General features: G+C 35.0%; 3 protein-coding genes across 3 annotated transcripts in view; all 3 read right to left on the reverse strand.

The window, feature by feature from the left end:
* Positions 1 to 3,802: 3,802 nt before the first annotated feature.
* LOC136851229 (uncharacterized) lies at positions 3,803 to 4,575 on the reverse strand. The gene is made up of 2 exons (XM_067125173.1): positions 4,228 to 4,575; positions 3,803 to 4,141 (listed from the first exon to the last, which is right to left on the reverse strand). The coding sequence occupies exons 1-2, from the start codon at positions 4,573 to 4,575 to the stop codon at positions 3,803 to 3,805; spliced, it is 687 nt and encodes a 228-aa protein (XP_066981274.1).
* A 131-nt stretch (positions 4,576 to 4,706) lies between these two features.
* On the reverse strand, positions 4,707 to 5,306 carry LOC136851232 (uncharacterized). Its single transcript, XM_067125187.1, has one exon. The coding sequence runs from the start codon at positions 5,304 to 5,306 to the stop codon at positions 4,707 to 4,709; it is 600 nt and encodes a 199-aa protein (XP_066981288.1).
* A 13,650-nt stretch (positions 5,307 to 18,956) lies between these two features.
* Positions 18,957 to 18,964, reverse strand: part of LOC136851239 (neurotrophin 1-like) — an 8,708-nt gene continuing 8,700 nt past the window's right edge. Inside the window, exon 2 of the mRNA XM_067125198.1 lies at positions 18,957 to 18,964. This exon is cut by the window's right edge and continues 323 nt beyond it. Coding sequence (XP_066981299.1) covers positions 18,957 to 18,964 — 8 coding nt within the window.

An 18,964-nucleotide genomic window follows, 5' to 3' on the forward strand; every position in this document is an offset into this window, starting at 1 on the left:
GACGTTGTGACCCTAATCACAGATACCCTCTCGACCTTTGTTTTCCTGAGGTCATCTAATTGGGCTCAGATTATATCTCGTTGTATAATTTCGTGTACAAAATTGATGATGTTCATTTCGCGTGCCAGAGACAAAAGTGAATGCTACCATACACCAGAGTGCCTTTGTTTAGTTGTCTTCTTGCGTGATCAAAATGACATTGATTTCTAAGTAAATATTTTTAAATAAACGGAATCGAGTTGGAATGTAGTTACAATCTCAGTAGTTGATAGTAAAGAATGCGACGCCAGTTTAGAAAAAATGTATTAATGTATCGTGTAATTTTGTATATGAGATAGGCCTTTGGTAACATCCATGAGAATTTTTTTATAACATAATAATAATCATAGAAAACATAAGAGTATTTTCCATAGACATACTAAAGCTTGTTTCTTATATTCCTTGTCATTAACTGTACTGATTTTGCTGATAATTTCGATATGTAACAGAAGACATTCCCTTGATAAAATAATGACGAGAAAGTAATTGTTGGGGTGAAAATGGTTTCCGAATTGTAATATCGACTTTGTTCTTTACCTTTCTATACCCTAATAATACTTCGCTAATCTGTTTCACGAAAAACAAAAATAATCATATAATTATGAACTACTAATATTTTCTCTCTCTCTCTCTCTCTCTCTCTCTCTCTCTCTCTCTCTCTCTCTGCGCATTTCAAAGCTGTCGAAACCATACAATAAAAAAATTGGATAATCACCTTTACTCTCCCTATGAACCCAAACCAATAAATCTCAAAGGCAGACACGAGCGAATTGTCTTTAATTTAATATTAAGGAAGTGACTTTCCATCGCTTGAACAGGAATCATGGCTTTCGTTCATTGCGTTCAATTTCCGACATTCGAATTTTCTCCTTTTTATAAAAAAAAATCGCAATAGTAATTTGAGGTAAGACATGCTAACAATATCTTTTATTATAATGGATAGCAAAAGGAAATTTCCTTTGAATAAGTTACATTGTTTCAAATACACATTCATACTTCCCTCTTTGCTACCGAGAGAAAATAGAACATTATTCTTTATTTGTCGTCCGCAGTGAACTTTCTCCTATTTCCTTCACAGTTAGGATTTTGTTTTATTTTCAGAGAATTTTCAGTCAGTAACAAGGCTCAAATTTAATTGTCCAGTCACCACACAATAAAATTTCATCTCTACATCAGAGATTAAAAATAAAATTCTTTTAATTTCTCACAGTGACGTGGCAAGTTTGATTATTAGTAACACCCTTTTACCAACATCTGATCCCCTCAGACTGAATAAATACAAACACTTCTCTGACGTTCATTCTTTAAAGCTTTTACTTTATTGTTCGTCTATTTATTTATTTATTTATTTTTTGTTTATGTTATTTATTATTTGTTTATTTATTTATTTCATTTTGTTATTAGGATATTTGAATTCACAGCTTCCATAAAAATTTTCTGGTTAGTTAGAAGTGCCTATGGAAAAAATGGATTGGTTGAGGTGAGTGTATAAGGACGTATTGGTAAATAAGGGGAAGAATAAACTTATGAAATAAAGTAAGAATAACGAAATTAATGACGTAAAAATTACAACAATGTACAAAAACATAAATTTGCCTAAAATACATTCCACATATCTCAGAGTCCGTAGAGTCCGTTTGATACACGTCCATTAAAGACTGACTCATTTGTTTTCCATTCTTTTTCATACTATGTAGAAAGATACATTTTGTGTTTCAACCAGCATTGGGTTATTTAAGAAAAATCATGCACATTTATATATATATATATATATATATATATATATATATATATATATATATATATATATATATATACATACACATACACACATGACACAGTACACACATACTATATATATATATATATATATATATATATATATATATATATATATATATATATATATGCATCATAGATCATATACTGTATATATGAATATGTGTGCAGATGACACAGTAACCATTTATAGACTTATTAATTAGGAATTCTACATCAAACTGAGTTCAGTATATATCCAACTGGAATATTTGAAATCAAGGTTTTTCTTACCCTATCACTGCAGAAATATTTGTTATGACTCCATCCCCATGGTTCCTTTCATTGCATATGGAATATATATTCTGAATACCCTGGCAATTAAGGAGTTGGGGTAGAAAATAAAAACGAGGGGACATTGCTGGTCTTGTTTTTATTCGCATAATTTATATATCAGTGTCATGACATACGTAAAATAAATATATGAAAATTGACCAGTTTTCAATACATAATTTAGAATATGGAAGATACTCTCAGAGTACCCTCGGACGTTATTTGCTCATTTGTTGAACAAATTTCTGAATACAGTCAGACGTACCCATTAGCACTCAGAAGATCAATTGATGAAAGCTTCATTCCAGTGAAATCTAATACAGAGAATCTTTCTGGTGATACTAGTTTGTAAGAAACGATTTGTTCCTCAGACAGTCTTAATTGAGAACAAATAAAGGACGATTCTCTCAGACAGTCTTAAATGAGAACAAATATACGATCTCTAATATCAGACATTCTTAACTGAGAACAACTAAAGGACGATCTCTACTCCCCAGACAGTCTTAAATGAGAACAAATAGGAAACTCCTCAGACAGTCTTAACTGAGAACAAATAAAGGACGATCTCTACTCCTCAGTCTTGTCTTAAATGAAAACAAATATTCACTCCTCAGACAGTCTTAAAAGAACAAATAAAGGACGATCTGACTCAGACAGTTTAACTGAGAACAAATAAAGGACGATCTCTACTCCTATAAGTCTTATTGAGAACAAATAAAGGACGATACTCAGACAGTCTTCTGAGAACAAATAAAGGACGATCTCTACTCCTCAGACAGTCTTAAATGAGAACAAATAAAGGAATTTCAGACAGTCTTTGAGAACAAATAAAGGACGATCTCTACTCCTCAGACAGTCTTGGTTAAAGGACGATCTCTTCTCAGACAGTCTTAATTGAGAACAAATAAAGGACGATCTCTACTCCTCAGACAGTCTTAATTGAGAACAAATAAAGGACGATCTCTACTCCTCAGACAGTCTTAATTGAGAACAAATAAAGGACGATCTCTACTCCTCAGACAGTCTTAATTGAGAACAAATAAAGGACGATCTCTACTCCTCAGACAGTCTTAATTGAGAACAAATAAAGGACGATCTCTACTCCTCAGACAGTCTTAATTGAGAACAAATAAAGGACGATCTCTACTCCTCAGACAGTCTTAATTGAGAACAATTAAAGGACGATCTCTACTCCTCAGACAGTCTTAAATGAGAACAAATAAAGGTTTCACAGAGGCAAAAATCAATTTTCTGTGTCCATTGTTTCTTTTTATCGCTTCTTGTTTGTGTCAGTTTTTATTATACTTCAGGAGTTAAAGACAACATCCGTCTCTGAAACTCACAGTCAGTTCGGACTCGTTAAAAATCCATAATTAGAAAAAGAGTGTACAATTATTTCTTGCAAAAATAAGACAGAATGTTAATGCGTTAGTGAAAATGATAAGCCATCAAATTTATACATTTTAAGATCGTCGTGAAATTACTGGAATTACAGACAAACGTTTAAACATAGATAATATATATATATATATGTATATATATATATATATATATATATATATATATATATATATATATATATATATATATGTGTATATATATTTACCTAAAACAATATATAGCTAAGGTGACATAAATAAACTTATATAGAGCCTACAATTACCTAAATACCTCAACTAACACAATCACCATTGGTCACTGGTGCTTCCGTGGCGACCAAAGTACCATCAAGTTTTTCTTCTTCTGGAATGATTTCGGTTATTTTTGTACCTGTGTCTGTTTCCTCTGTTGCAGTTTTAATTTTCTCTACTCCGTCTGTCACAGCTTCTATTTCCTCAGCTTCCTCTGTTACAGTTCCTATTTCCCCTATTGCACCTTCTTCTGTTACAGCTTCTATTACCTCTGCTGTAGCTTCTTCTGTCACAGCTTCTATTTCCTCTGTTGTAGCTTCTTCTGTTACAGCCTCTATTTCTTCTGCTTCTTCTGTAACAATTTCTACTTCCTCTGCTTCCTGTGTTACAGCCTCTATTTCCCCTGCTTCCTCTGTTACAGCTTCTATTACTTGTTTTTCCTTTGCCACAGCTTCTATCCCCCTGCTTCCTCAGTCACAGCTTCTATTTCTTCGACTTCTATTGCCGAGTCCTGTTCTTTCAACTCTATTTGTGTCTCAGCTTCGTCTGATATAGCTTCAGGTTCACTTTTCGCTGGAGATTCTATTTCAATTTTATCTTCAACTTTGTCAGATTCTTGTTTCCTCTTAATTGTTTCCTTCTTAATCAATTCTGTTTCATTATCCTGCTGTGCATCTCCAGTTTCTTGTGTCAGTGTTTTGAATTCGGATTCTACCTCCTTCAGATTTGCTGTGTCTTCTATCATAAGTGATTGTGTGCCTGATTCTATTTTCTTTTCTTGTACGTCTACTGTTGATTCAGATTCTAATCCCATTTCTTTTGCCTCTTCTATCACTATTGAATCCAGGTCTGGTTCTTCAACTTCTTTTGTTTTATTCACTAAAGTTTCTGATTCGGACACCTCCTCTATTTTCTTATCCTTCACCCCTGATTCTGAACTTTGTTCTACTTTTTTTTTGATTCTTCAACTCCAGATTTTGAATCAGAAAATGATTCAGTATTTTCTTCCTTCACAGATGATTCTGATTCTTGTTCAACTACTCTTTCTGTTTGTTTTACCCTCACTGCTGATTCTGATTCCAGCCTCAGCACAGAAGCTTCTTTTTCACTTACTGCTGATTCTAATTCTGACTTCAGTTGTAGTTCTCTTTCATCCTCCTGAACAGCTGACTCTGATTCTGACGTTACACTGACAGTTCCTTCTTCCCTCGCTGGTGATACTAATCCCTCTGTTTCCTTCAGTTCCGTTTCTGTTACCCTCGTCACTGCAATATTTGCCTTCTCCCCATTCACTATTTTATTGACTGTCTCTTCATTCTTCACTATAGAATTTGTCCTTACGTTGATCACAACATGTCTAATCTGAGATTCCTCAGCATATGGTTCCTCTAGGATATCTGCCGCTCCTTCGTCCTTCTTGAGGTATCCCTGTCCACATGGCAGGAACAAGCGGAAGGAAGCTTGTAGATATCCACAAAAAGACCCTTGAAAGGATCGCAAGGATCGTAGGATATCAAACGGTGGTAAACATACCTCTGAATACATCGGCTCTTATAGCAAGGTGCAAGAGTTCTGCACGCCACATCCGAGTATCTGTGGCAAGAGAAATATTATTATTATTATTATTATTATTATTATTATTATTATTATTATTATTATTATTATTATTATTATTATTATTATTATAGTAACATTTAATTAGTAGAAACTAACATGTCTGCTTTATTTACTTTAGTAAAAAAATGGTTTGATACTTAAGATGACAACTTAGAATCCTTTGATATGGGGGGTGTAACAGTTAGATACCATAAAGATGCCAGATAATTGGGAAGCCAAATAAAATCGTTTACTATAGTCCTCATTTTAACTAAATATGCCAACAAGGAACTTTCATTCGTTTAGTTTAATTTGTACGCCAATCGAAATCATGCACAGACAATTATTTTCACATGCCTTTTAGGTAATTTAATTTAGATTCTAACCACTGAAGCTGGGTTAACAAATATGATGTCCAGTTTCCACTAATTGCAGCCAACTAGAACCTTTCGTAAAGCATATCCTCGAAGCTGTTAACATTTCATTATCACACTGGTCATCCTCCATCGCCTTCTGTTTTTCTCTTTCAAGAATTCAAATGTAAATGAAAATGGCATAGACAGTATTCGCATTTCCTCGAATTCTGAGGCGAATATATTTCTTCCGATCGGTATTATTGAAATCGCAGCGACGTTTGAAGGAAAGAAAACTAAGCAGGAATTCCCATCGATATAATTTACTACCGATAGAGGGCGGAATTATTAAATTGTAGGTTTTCTCCTGAGAACAAAGAAAAACAGAGAGAGAGAGAGAGAGAGAGAGAGAGAGAGAGAGAGAGAGAGAGAGAGAGAGAGAGTTGCGTTGAAAGGAAGGAGATCCCGGGAGGCATTTTCCCGAGATGTAACCGAGTGCCTGCACCTTTCCCTGAAAAATGCGGGACGCCATATCTTAAAACTAACCATAGAATTTTCTTGACAATAATCTCATTACGTTTCCCATACCCAAATTAGCTCCGCGGGTATAAATCTTCCCCAAGCTAACCCTAACCTAACCTAGGAGCGTGCTGATGGGAGACATAGGAAGATGGAAGAGAAGAATAATATCCGTAACTTAAAATCATGAGAGGTATCTCCCATGGGAAATAAAATATTATTACTGGGTATGATACCACTGATGCCTCATCTCGCGATTTTCCTTCCATGCGTAGATTTGTGCGCCCCCCCCCCCACCTTTCTCTCTCTCTCTCTCTCTCTCTCTCTCTCTCTCTCTCTCTCTCTCTCTCTCTCTCTCTCTCGTATATGGTTATTGTTCCTTCGTATACTGTTGAACTTAAGGTAGGAATTACTTTTCCTCACTACCAGCATCGAAAGGTCTGCCAGGTCGCTTTTCAAAATTTAACTCCAAGTCAATAACTTTAACGTTGCAAGTTTCGTGACTTCACTTGTTTCGCCTTGACAGCCTTACTTAATTTAAGAGGCAGGTCTACACTTCCTTTGCTCTCAAGTGCCTACCTTTATTCTTACTTTTCACTGAAGTTTGTTCTTAAAAGAAAAAAAAATTATATACATACGGCCCTAGACGACAGACCAAGAAAAATTTGGAGCTCTAATATAATGATTTATTGCTTGATGTTAATTCGTGGGATCTGTAAATGACGTTACGAGTTTTAGTTTTCTGTAAAAGAAAACTATTGTGCCGACTTTGTCCGTCCGTCCGCACTTTTTTCTGTCTGCACTTTTTCTGTCCGCCCTCAGAGGGCTGCAAATCGGTATGTTGATCATCCACCCTCCAAACATCAAACATACCAAATTGCAGCCCTCTAGCTTCAGTGGTTTTCATATTATTTAAGTTTATAGTTAGCAATAACCGTGCTTCTGGTAACGATATAGGATATGCCACCATCGGGCCGTGGTTAGTTTTATAGGCCGCGGCTCATACAGCATTATACCGAGACCACCGAAAGAAATACATTTTTGGTGGCCTTGATTATACGATGTAGCGGCTGTACAGAAAACTCAGTTGCCCCGAAGAAAGTTCTGCTCATCTGTTACTTGTTTTTTGATGCTCCTGATCGATATCTTGGTAAAAACAAAACTTTATTTCTTTAATTCCAAAGAATACGCCACCCTAAAAGAAGCTGCAAACCAAACCAAACACCTCCGATATGACAGATGCTGTGACTTTTTTGTCAGTATCCCCTGAAGGATTTTTTTTTTTGTGCTCCCATTTTCTATGACGGGTGAAGACTGGGTACTCAAGATCTTTCGTTCGCCCATCCTCTACGTGAATAAGAGGCATAGAGATAATAAATGATAAGGCTTTGGAATATATGTTTTTCATGTTGTTCAACTTTTCAAAGTCCATTATCATTGCATCTGGTACATGTTCTACTTTTTTTCAGACAATTATTTTCACGGTCCACAGATTATTCTCTCTCTCTCTCTCTCTCTCTCTCTCTCTCTCTCTCTCTCTCTCTCTCTCTCTGTATACCTATATATATATTATATATATATATATATATATATATATATATATATATATATATATATATATATGTGTGTGTGTGTGTGTGTGTGTGTGTGTGTGTGTGATGTGTGTGTTTGTATGTGCAGTGTTTGTGTTGCTAGCTCCTCTCTGATTTCTCATATAATTAATAACCCCTTTGTACAAAATGACCTAATTAAGCTGGATGCAAATAATGGAGGGTTGGGTACAGTGAGAAACCATTATACAATGTAACCTTCTCTCTCTCTCTCTCTCTCTCTCTCTCTCTCTCTCTCTCTCTCTCTCTCTCTCTCTCTATAAATGCCGTCCATGGAACTTATAAAAGCCATTTTAGATCTCAAATACTGAAATACTCAAGAAGCAAAGAAAATACTAAAACAAGTAAAAAATACGACGGAGTTTCTTCGGCGCAATCGAGTGTTCTGTACGACGTATAATCAAGGCCACCGAAAATAGATCTATCTTTCGGTGGTCTCGGTATAATGCTGTGTGAGCCGCGGCCCATGAAACTAACCACGGTCCGGTGGCGGCCTGTCCTATATAGTTGCCAGAAGCACTATTATGGGTAAATTTAACCTTAAATAATATAAAATAACTACTGAGGCTAGAGGGCTGCAATTTGGCATGTTTGATGATTGGAGGGTGGGTGATCAGCATACCAATTTGCAGCCCTCTAGCCTCAGTAGTTTTTAAGATCTGAGGGCAGTCAGGAAAAGTGCGGACGGACAGACAAAGCCGGCACAATAGTTTTCTTTTACAGAAAACTGAAACTTGAAATATAACAAAATGTCGCAGTTTTCTTATTTCCTTATCCAAGTTACTTCTTAATATAATGTTAAAAAAAAAAAAATAATAGAATCGCTAATAGTTATCGTCATTTTCCACGAAATGTAAAGAAGACCAAGCCGTTCAGATCTGATTATCAGTGATCATTACCCCGTCAGTGCATCTCATGCGGTGCAAAGTAGGCGTGACTTGAGGTTCTTTGCAGCGTCCCTTCGGCCCCTAGTTGCAACCCCTTTCATTCCTTTTACTGTACCTCTGTTCAAATACTCTTTCTTCCATCTTACATTCCACCCCCTCCTAACAATTGTTTCATAGTGCAACTGCGAGGTTTTCCTCCTGTTACCCCTTTAAAACCTTTAGACTATCAATTTCCCTTTCAGCGCTGAATGACCTCATAGGTCCCAGCGCTTGACCTTGGGCCAAAATTCTATATTTCATTCCATTCCATCAGCTCCAGATAAGAGCAAATACTTATCTTATTCACAAACCTTTAATGGAAAACTTACTTAGCACTTAAGATTCCACAAGATACAATTTAGTCCAAACTCATTCCCTAATTATATCAGTCTGCCTTACTGTTGCTCACTGTAACAATGACATTACCCTATAACAACAAAATTAATAATTCAGTTATTCCAAATATTTGTAATGAAAACCTCTCATCGATAAGTTATCCTTTAGCCGAAAGTCGCATCAACAGACTTATAATGTCACCCTAACAATCCTCACATTAGGTAAACAGCGACGTCACCCAATAACAATAAATCCCCGTAGGGGTTTAGCACCGTCAGTTTACCCCACGGGGTACACTGTAGGCTTTACTAAAGGTTCTTTGCAACGTCCCTTCGGCCCCTAGCTGCAAATCCATTTAATCCTTTTACTGTATCTCCATTCATATTCTCTTTCTTCCACCTTGCTATCAACCCTCTCCTAACAATTGTTTCATAGTGCAACTGCAGGTTTTCCTCATAGGTCCTAGTGTTGGCCTTTGGCCTAAATTCAATATCCGAGTTTCAATAACAATAAATGAATAAATAAATAAATTCATTATTTAAGAAAAAACATCAATCAAACACCTATATCTTTAAGATATCCTTTACTCGGAAACCACAATTACTAACTGATCACAATAACAGGAAAACGTACTCCCAAAGGTTCAGTGGCCTTCATCAACGTAACCAACGGCAAATACATTCAGGTCTGTTGTCATCGATCGGATACGGGAACAGGTGCTCTCTCTCTCTCTCTCTCTCTCTCTCTCTCTCTCTCTCTCTCTCTCTCTCTCTCTCTCTCTCTCTGTATAGATAGCATGTATAAATGAGGAGGCGAGTACACATGCGTGTGAGAGTTCATTTATGTGCACGCGTGAGAGCGAGTATGTATTGTCAAAGACACTCCTGGCTTCCGATGATTTGCTGTAACGTCGCGGTATTATGTTTATTTTCGTTCATTATATACCTCCAAGTATTTCTAGTGTTTTCAAGGGGATATTAAGGCTCTACACAGTTAAAATAACTATTGTCTTTTATTCTTATCTCTCAGCATTATGTACTTGACCATCTAAAAGGATTGCTATGCCGAACGGAACGTTCCAAATGTGACAAAGATGTGTCTGTTTTCGTAAAATCCTTGATAAAGACAAAGAATGAATTATTGCTCTATTGTTTATTATCTCAGAAATGTTTTTAGTGATTATACGGAAAAAAGCATGAATTTATTTTCATTTTGATATTTATGTTATATTAGGAGAGTTTAGACAATAATTACATAATAATTAGGAACCTCAGGTTAATACAGGAAGTAAGTTTATATTATCTTAATTAAATCACACAACTTAGAATATCCACTTTACCATAGAGTAATTAATAGCTCAGATATTTTATTTCTTTCTGAACCAAATATGATATCAATCTTATCGCCTCCCCCACCCTTATAAAAAGAAAGAGGAGATCTTTTAAGATCTCGTCGAACTGACAACGCTCAGTTTCCCATAAGTCAGTAAAGAATCTATTTATCACCTGAACTTGACCATTCTCTAATAATGTATCTTAACAGAACTTTCTCTCTAATAAGTAAAAATATAATAAATAAATACGAATATTCCAAGATTCAGTGGAGTGACTAATGCGGTAAATAAAAAAAAAGTAATGTAATGTAGAAACTAAAGAAAAACAAGTAATGTAATGTAATAACAAAAAAGAAAACAGCCACGTGATGTAGTAACAAAGCAAAAAATAAAAAAAAGTCACGTAATGTAATAACAAAACAAAAAACAAGTTACGTTATGTAATAACAAACCAACAAATAAAAAACAATGTAATGTAGTAAATATACAAAAAATAAAAAAGGTAATGTAATGCAATAACAAAACCAAAAATAAAAAAACAAGTAATGTAGTAACAAAACAAAAGATAAAAAAAGCCACGTAATGTAGCAACAAAGCAAAAAAAAAAAAAAAAAGTAACGTTATGTTTGCTCGTAATCAGTACATTTCCGGGAAGTTTCTCGTAGACGTTAGCGGCCGCGCGCTGTTTCGCTGCGGGCGGTGTCGAAACAACCGTAGGTCTCCTTGCTTGTTTTCATTTATTCAGATTTTTTTAAGGTATATTGTTGCTGTTCGATTCAGAGGTAATATCGATTAAATTCCCAAAGCTTCCGACTCGTTCTTCGTCTTACAGATAAATTTGTTAATGAAAATGTCAAGTTATAATCTCGGTAAAAAAAACCACATGTTCTTTCTAATCCCGTACTTGGAGTTTAAAGTTCATTTGCGTTGTTAAAGGTAACGTTTTGATTCTACAGTTACACTACATTATCGCCTGATAATCTGGTGAAATGTATCGCTATATATCGTGCTTCGGTTACACGGAATTTCAAAATGACAGGAGGCATTACAATCAAATACATCTTGCACGCGATCACCTCCTGATCATAAACAATAACAAGTGTGTGTTCAACAATCTGATATAACTCCTTTAATAATATACCACAAAAATTACCCAATTGTTTCAATGATACAAATACGTGTGATATATTAATTCTCCTGTGTATTTTTACTCACCTAAAAAGTATAAACAATAGCAATGTACTCGGTAAAATACGATTTGTCATGACAGGCTATGTTTGTCCTTTTTGGCAAGCATCTTGCTGGCTACCGTGGGGGCACTGTGGTGACAGGAGGAGAGAATAGAGAACGAGCGGGAGTGAGGGGGGGTGGTTGTGGCTGCCCCCTGTATATATTTATTTACGTAAGCTGTCAAGGGTTTAAATATGGGTCAGAGACCCCTTGTGAAGACTTACGTCGAGTGAGAAGGTTGCTACGTAGGCACAATGTAGAAATCAGATCGACAATGATAGATAGAAAAGGCGTTCAGGTTCCTTAAGAATTTCAGTCGTGAATTAACATAAACTTGAAGGAAATCTTTAAAATGATAAAACGAGAGTCAGTAGAACGTAAAGCTGACGTTATAGCGTTATGTGGCTTGAGGCTCTTTGCCATGGGGGGAATTTCTATGCATGGACGAGAAGGGAACCCGTTTATGACTTGCTGTTGGCGAATTACGTTTCTGTTATGCGACTGTAATGCCGTAGCGACCGCTCTTTTTTTTCTGTAACGCATAGGGGTTTTTGTCTCGTTATGTGAGTGGAAATACAATAAGTACGTGCATGAAATTCATTTTAATACACATTTTATTACAGTCATCTTATGCAAGAAATAAACTGCAAGAACTCTACAGCTGAATTTTTTTTGTGTTTGTTTTTTGTCAAGCAATGTTGTTATTCATGACTTATTTGATAAATGAGAAAATTACATTCAAACGCAATGTTGAGGGTAAAATTTATTTGTGTTATAATAGCCCAGGGTCCAATGCAGTTTCGGAATAAATAAAGGTTTGATCAAAGTATGTCAACAACAGACGATTACAATACGAGTCATTGCTGTATTGACAAAAAACAATAACAATCAAATCGACATACAGTATTACAGAACGAGAAACCCATCATCGACGTACAACAACGCGTTTCATAGAAAACGGAGACCTTTTGAGCACATACGTACATATACACACACACACGTACACACAGACGGTAGGTATTACGTTGTACCCCCTCCCATTCCACTGCCTCCCCCTCCAGATGTAATCCGGTGGGGACCTCTCCCAGCACCTACACCCCACCCCACCACCACACAGGCACAGGTAACATGAAATTACACGGGTGGAAAATGAGAGAGAGCTCACGGGGAGCCGCCAGCTCCAGCTCCGCCCTTGTCGCGTTCTTCGGAGCCGAAGAAGAAGAAATTCCGCCTCTCCGTAATTTCTGTTATTATAGACTACGCTAAGAAAAAAAAAAAAAAAAAGGAACCTACGACAGACTGTCAGTGACAGCAGCCCATAAGGTGAGCAGGTATGTGTTTGTTAGATGAGCGATCAAGTTGAGAGAGAGAGAGAGAGAGAGAGAGAGAGAGAGAGAGAGAGAGAGAGAGGGAGAGAGAGAGAGAGACTGACTACTCCCATTTCTCTCCCCTCTCCAATATTCTCCCCTTCAAATAGCAACATGCAGTGGTGTGTCTCCCCTACCAAACACTGTGTATTTCACCTCTCGTGGTTTTATTATAATGCTTCTCCTCTTGGTCATCGGCCAGATCTTGGGAGGGTGGTATCGGGTAGGTTTTGGGGGTGGGAGGGCGCTGGTTATTAGTCTGGTGGAGGAAGGGGGGGAGAGAGGTGGTGACATCATTTCACGTCATACTTGGCATTAAAGAGTAACAGAAGTTATTATTATTATTATTATTATTATTATTATTATTATTATTATTATTATTATTATTATTATTATTGGCATTCATTTGTATCGGAGTTTTATTATTATTATTATTATTATTATTATTATTATTATTATTATTATTATTATTATTATTATTATTATTACGTGCTTACTTCACGACATTTCTTAGAAGCCTTTATCAGGCTTCTATGAATGATTTACTCATAAATTCAACATGAAAATTAAAGCAATTTCAGGTTAAAGGAGTTGAACAGCAAACTGATAAGACATCAAAAAGAAGCGGATAATAAGTAAAGGGCAAAAAGCAATGAAGCTTAGGACGTAAAAAAATACTCTGAAAGACCGTCTAGTACTCTACTTTCGGCGGTACCCCAGCCACGGGAATGAGAGAGAGAGAGAGAGAGAGAGAGAGAGAGAGAGAGAGAGAGAGAGAGAGAGAGAGAGAGAGAGAGAGGGGGGAGTGGGGTGTTATCAATCTTCTCTTCATGTCCTTGTAACGGGAAGTGGTTGTCATGCACGTCACGTAGTGGCAAGAGAGAACGAAGATAACAAGCAATGTTGCATATGTTGCATCTGTATCGCCGGGCTCATGATGCATTCGTCACACGCATGCGTACGCTCGAACATATGTGAGATGGTATGTTTATATACATGCTGCCATATAACTGTATACATGTTTTGTATGATGCCTTCTTATATGATTATCATGTTTATGTGTACTACGTAAGCAGTGTATCTCGTGATAAGAATTCTTATCTATTTACACACTAATTTATTTATTAAACATATACGTGATGATGTGTGTACACATATTGGCATATAACTGTGTAGATGCTGTGTATGATTTTGTATATTTATCATTCTGTTTATATATACGAGTACATGAGTATCTTTGTATCTATCAATACACGTGATTATTTATTTATTTATACATCTATTCATTCATTTATTTATATATATTTTTAGTCTGACTGAGACGCTGATTACAAACACCAAAGAAAGAAAGAAATAAACAAATAAACAGGGACAGAAATAAACAACGAAAGACATGCCAGTAATGTTTTTCAACATAATTCGAGATTATTTTTTATTGTAATAATTTCCAATGTACCCACATGTACCAGCCCGAAGCTCGAATCAAAGTACCCTTATTTTCTGATTATTTGATTACTTAGAAGAATGTCTATCGATCCACGAGTACTTTTTTCCTTTTTATAAGTAAGATTGTAAAGTAGACTCTCACTGAATTTTTCTATAATGAGAAATGAATATCCCAGTCAGGTAAAGTTAAAGAAGTTGGACGGCTAAATAGGAAGAGACCGAAGGAAACTACCGCGCAGTAAAAGGCTTAATAAAGCCACGAAGCTAGAGGTCTGAACGAAAGCTTCAGGGAACGCTGAGTACCGTCTCTAGAGTGTCCGGCGTACGGTGCACTGTTGGCGGTGAATCAACAACAACCCGCCCCCCCCCCACCCGCACCACCCCAACAACACCTACACCCGCACCACCCCAACAACACCTACACCCGCACCTACAACCACACCTACGCTGGGTGTAAAGTTTAGGAATCGCACAGACAGCGAACTGTTGGGGTATGTTGAGAAAAATGGAGGATATAAACATTGCAACTCAAAACACGTATCACCAATCGGAACGAGGTTTTGTACATGAATTATAAATAGTTGTCGACGCCATCATGTCTCTATCCACGTGAGACTTTTTTTTATTTTTATATTTTCGGGTACATCAAGTATCTTGCGATAAATAATGATTCTGCGCGGAATACGATATATGTTTTTACGTAATAGTCTATTAATCAAATAAGTATAGAACTTCCTATGCATACTATTGTCATAAAATAGTATTTCACGGATTACGTATCTAGGAGGCGTGGAATGGGTTACCGCATACAGTGCATTTGCATGAAACTTTAGACGGCATTAATTTTTTTTATATATTACCAGTTCGGCTTCATTGCTCATATTTCAAATCAGCTATCATGCATAGTGGTAAGTAATCTGTCTACTTCTGTATTAAACGCAAAAGGCATGGGTTCGAATCTTGGCCGGGGCGGATGCACTTATAATAAATGATTTCCTATGGGCATAAAGTATGCCCAAAGTAAAATGTCTTCGATGTCAAGGGTTATTTTTGTGGCTTAACTTTCATAAAAATAGTAACGCGTGAATTGGTAACAAAACTGGTACATATATATATATATATATATATATATATATATATATATATATATATATATATATATATATATATATATATATATATATATATATATATATATATATATATATCACAAAATCCACGTAAGAAGGTGAGTGAAAACCGGGGCTTTGAACAAGTTCTTTCGTGGTTTATTCTATATTTTCAAGTTCACACTGAATACAAAAGAAGTTGACAGAGCTTTATATACAAAAACAGGTAGGAGGCCGGCGTTAGAGTTTGTTAATCTGGGCAGCACGTTCTTTAAACAAAAAAGATAAAGACAAAGGATCAAGGGATAATCCAGGGTAATATATATATATACATATATATATATATATATATATATATATATATATATATATATATATATATATATATATATATATATATATATATGTGTGTGCTTGGGTGTGTGAGTGTGTATTTGTGTGTGAAAGAATATCAATAGCCATGGTTGTTAGGTTTTATAAACTTGCAAAATATACGCGTGAGTACGCTTGTGTTTAAGCTTCATTACTCCTTAAAGAATAACGATCTGTTTACCGAAGGAATAAGTCTACAAGTTGATAAACAAAAGATAGGCGGGGAGACAAATCAGATACAGTTATACTTATCAGTGTACCTGCACGCATGCGCTATAACCTATTACTCTCAAGCGAAAGTCATAAAAATAAGCTCACCAGTCTCACGTGACCTCACTCTCGGTTAGATAAAAAGAAAAGGTCGAATTAGTATCATTTAAAGCACATACTTGACAACGCAACACAGCAAGCAACTGTAAGAAATGACCCAGGGCAAAAAAAGGGAAAAAAATGTCATTGCGAAAGAATTTGTTATGAAAAGGAAAAATATTGCAATGCTTCAACGAGACTTTACAAGGTACTTGTCTCGTTTAAATTCTCGTTATCTCGGTAATAAAGATAATTCGTCGCCGACAAGGAAGTTCATTCAGTTGCAGGTCGGGGAACTGAGGGTGGGTTGACGCGCGTGCGCAAAGGTGTCTTGAAAAAGTATGCTGGCGTTTACGCACGCGAAAGCACTGCAAGCAAATATGGAGTTTCTGACGGGCTTCTAAGGACCTTAAAAACCGTGTAACGGAAAATCCTCATCAAATCCCTGCTGGGCTTACTCAAGTCATTCGCTAGGTAAGACATTGGTATAACTGCGTTATAATTTTAGACTCATTATTGCATATTATTCTCACACACACACATATATACTCGTATACATACATATATATATATATATATATATAGTTATATATGTATATATATTATATATATATGTGTTATATATATATATATATGTAATTCTAATAGCCACAATGCCCTCTTAACTTCTCGAATTCTTATATATATTTTTTGATATGCTTGTAACTACGAGGCCGTAACATCCAAACACAAGAAATTGAAGAGACTTATGATTTGCCGATCGCGGGAGACGAATAGGTCACCTTAATATATATATAGGTCACGTTGCCGACCTGACCACGATAGGATAAAAGTCTATTACCTGTATATATATAAACTGTCGTTTTACAGATATATTTATTAGAGCTGAATAGACCCATCTCACCATCGTAGCCAAGTGGGCAATCGTTTTTATTGTTTTTAGGCTGAAATATATATGTAGAATATAAATATATATATATATATATATATATATATATATATATATATATATATATATATATATATATACATACATATATATATATATATATATATATATATATATAATATATATATTAACTTTATCACATACACACATACACAATTGTTCTATGCATTAGTAAAATTACTAACAGGACCTCATTCAAACTGGATGTACCAGACGCATCTGGTCAATGTATGGACACTTGAAAATGAGTACTGTTTGTTCAAGAAAGCTTGTAACTTTTTCTGAATAAATACTCCATTAGATACCATCCAGTTTGAATGAGGTTCTGTTAGTAATACATATATATATATATATATATATATATATATATATATATATATATATATATATATATATATATATATATGTGTATATATATGTATATATATATGTATATATATATATATATATATATATATATATATATATATATATATATATATATATATATATATATATATATATATATATATATATATATATATATATATATATATATATATATCCATACACATATATATATGTATAAATGTGCAGACTCACACTAAGGAGAATAATTTTAGTTATCCTTTCAAATAAACTTTTCTAATTGTGCGTAATAATAGTAATCACCGCGGAATCTCTTTCTGTAAAGCCGGTTATTTCGTTGTCCACTAAAAAATCTTGAAATAAAACTTTCCGTCGGATTATTTACAAAACTTTCATTCTCTATGCTTTTCGAGTCATCGAGTGACCCTTTATTTCTCGTGTTCATTATCACATAACGTATAGACATTTTTCCTCAGTTTTTTCACCTTATCCACAAGTTTTTAAGTGTATTTTTTTAAAAATGATATAGATCAATAAAAAAATGGGTGGGGAGGCGCAAAAATCAAATTTAAGTACTGATATCTTTGTTCGTCAATGGATAACCACCTTGACTCCAAAAGTTACAAGTTACTTGAGAAAATAACTTTTCCTGTTCAAAAAGAAATTATGCAAAAGTTAAAAATGACATTCATAACAAGACCATTGCGGCTGGCAGGATCGTATTTTCTATCTAACTGAATATGGCTCTTAAACTCTAATCCTACGTAATGCAATAAAGAAAAATGTAAAGAAATAATTAATGATCCTGACGGACAGATTGATAAACATCACATAATAATTATCTCAAATTTGTAAAAATTAGTATGTGTCCAAAGATTATATTTGCTTTCATTCAGAGATATCTCAAAAAAGTAAACCTAAATATTTAAACAGTGCGACGAAAAAAATTTATGTTACAATAGATGGAAAGTAGACAAAACAGCAACTATACTCATTGACATTTCAACCAGTCAATAAAAATTAAGTCATTAAAAACAATAGATAAAAAAAATCTAAGCAAAAATCCAATTTATGGATCTGATATCTCAGCTATACAAAGGATACTAAGACTGAAAAGAAAGGGCTGAGAAATAACTAGATCAAAAGAATAAATGCAAAAGTTAGACCCTCCATTCATGCCCAGTCCACGTTAAGTGGCTTTAGTTTTACCAGACCACAGAGACGTGAGACAGTGTCGAGAAAGAAACGAGAAATAATGGAAAATAAAGACAATAAAAAAAAGTAGAGTAACAACAGCGAGAATTAATGCCTCAACCATTTGAAGAAAACCAAGACAGAGGAAAGAAAGAATCAAGAAAAAAGTCAAAAGAAAAGAAAAACAAAGAAGAAATCTTACAGAC

This window comes from Macrobrachium rosenbergii, chromosome 3 (genome assembly GCF_040412425.1).
Source record: "Macrobrachium rosenbergii isolate ZJJX-2024 chromosome 3, ASM4041242v1, whole genome shotgun sequence".
Taxonomy (NCBI): domain Eukaryota; kingdom Metazoa; phylum Arthropoda; class Malacostraca; order Decapoda; family Palaemonidae; genus Macrobrachium; species Macrobrachium rosenbergii.

What these genes read in the sequence shown, in the direction of transcription:
- LOC136851229 (XM_067125173.1), bottom strand. Translation starts at nt 4,575, where the DNA reads ATGGGATTAGAATCTGAATCAACAGTAGACGTACAAGAAAAGAAAATA. An exon ending in TAGAAGCTGTGACTGAGGAA is followed by an intron (nt 4,142 to 4,227) that starts GCAGGGGGATAG and finishes GCTGTAACACAG; the next exon opens with GAAGCAGAGGAAGTAGAAAT.
- LOC136851232 (XM_067125187.1), bottom strand. Translation starts at nt 5,306, where the DNA reads ATGTATTCAGAGGTATGTTTACCACCGTTTGATATCCTACGATCCTTG.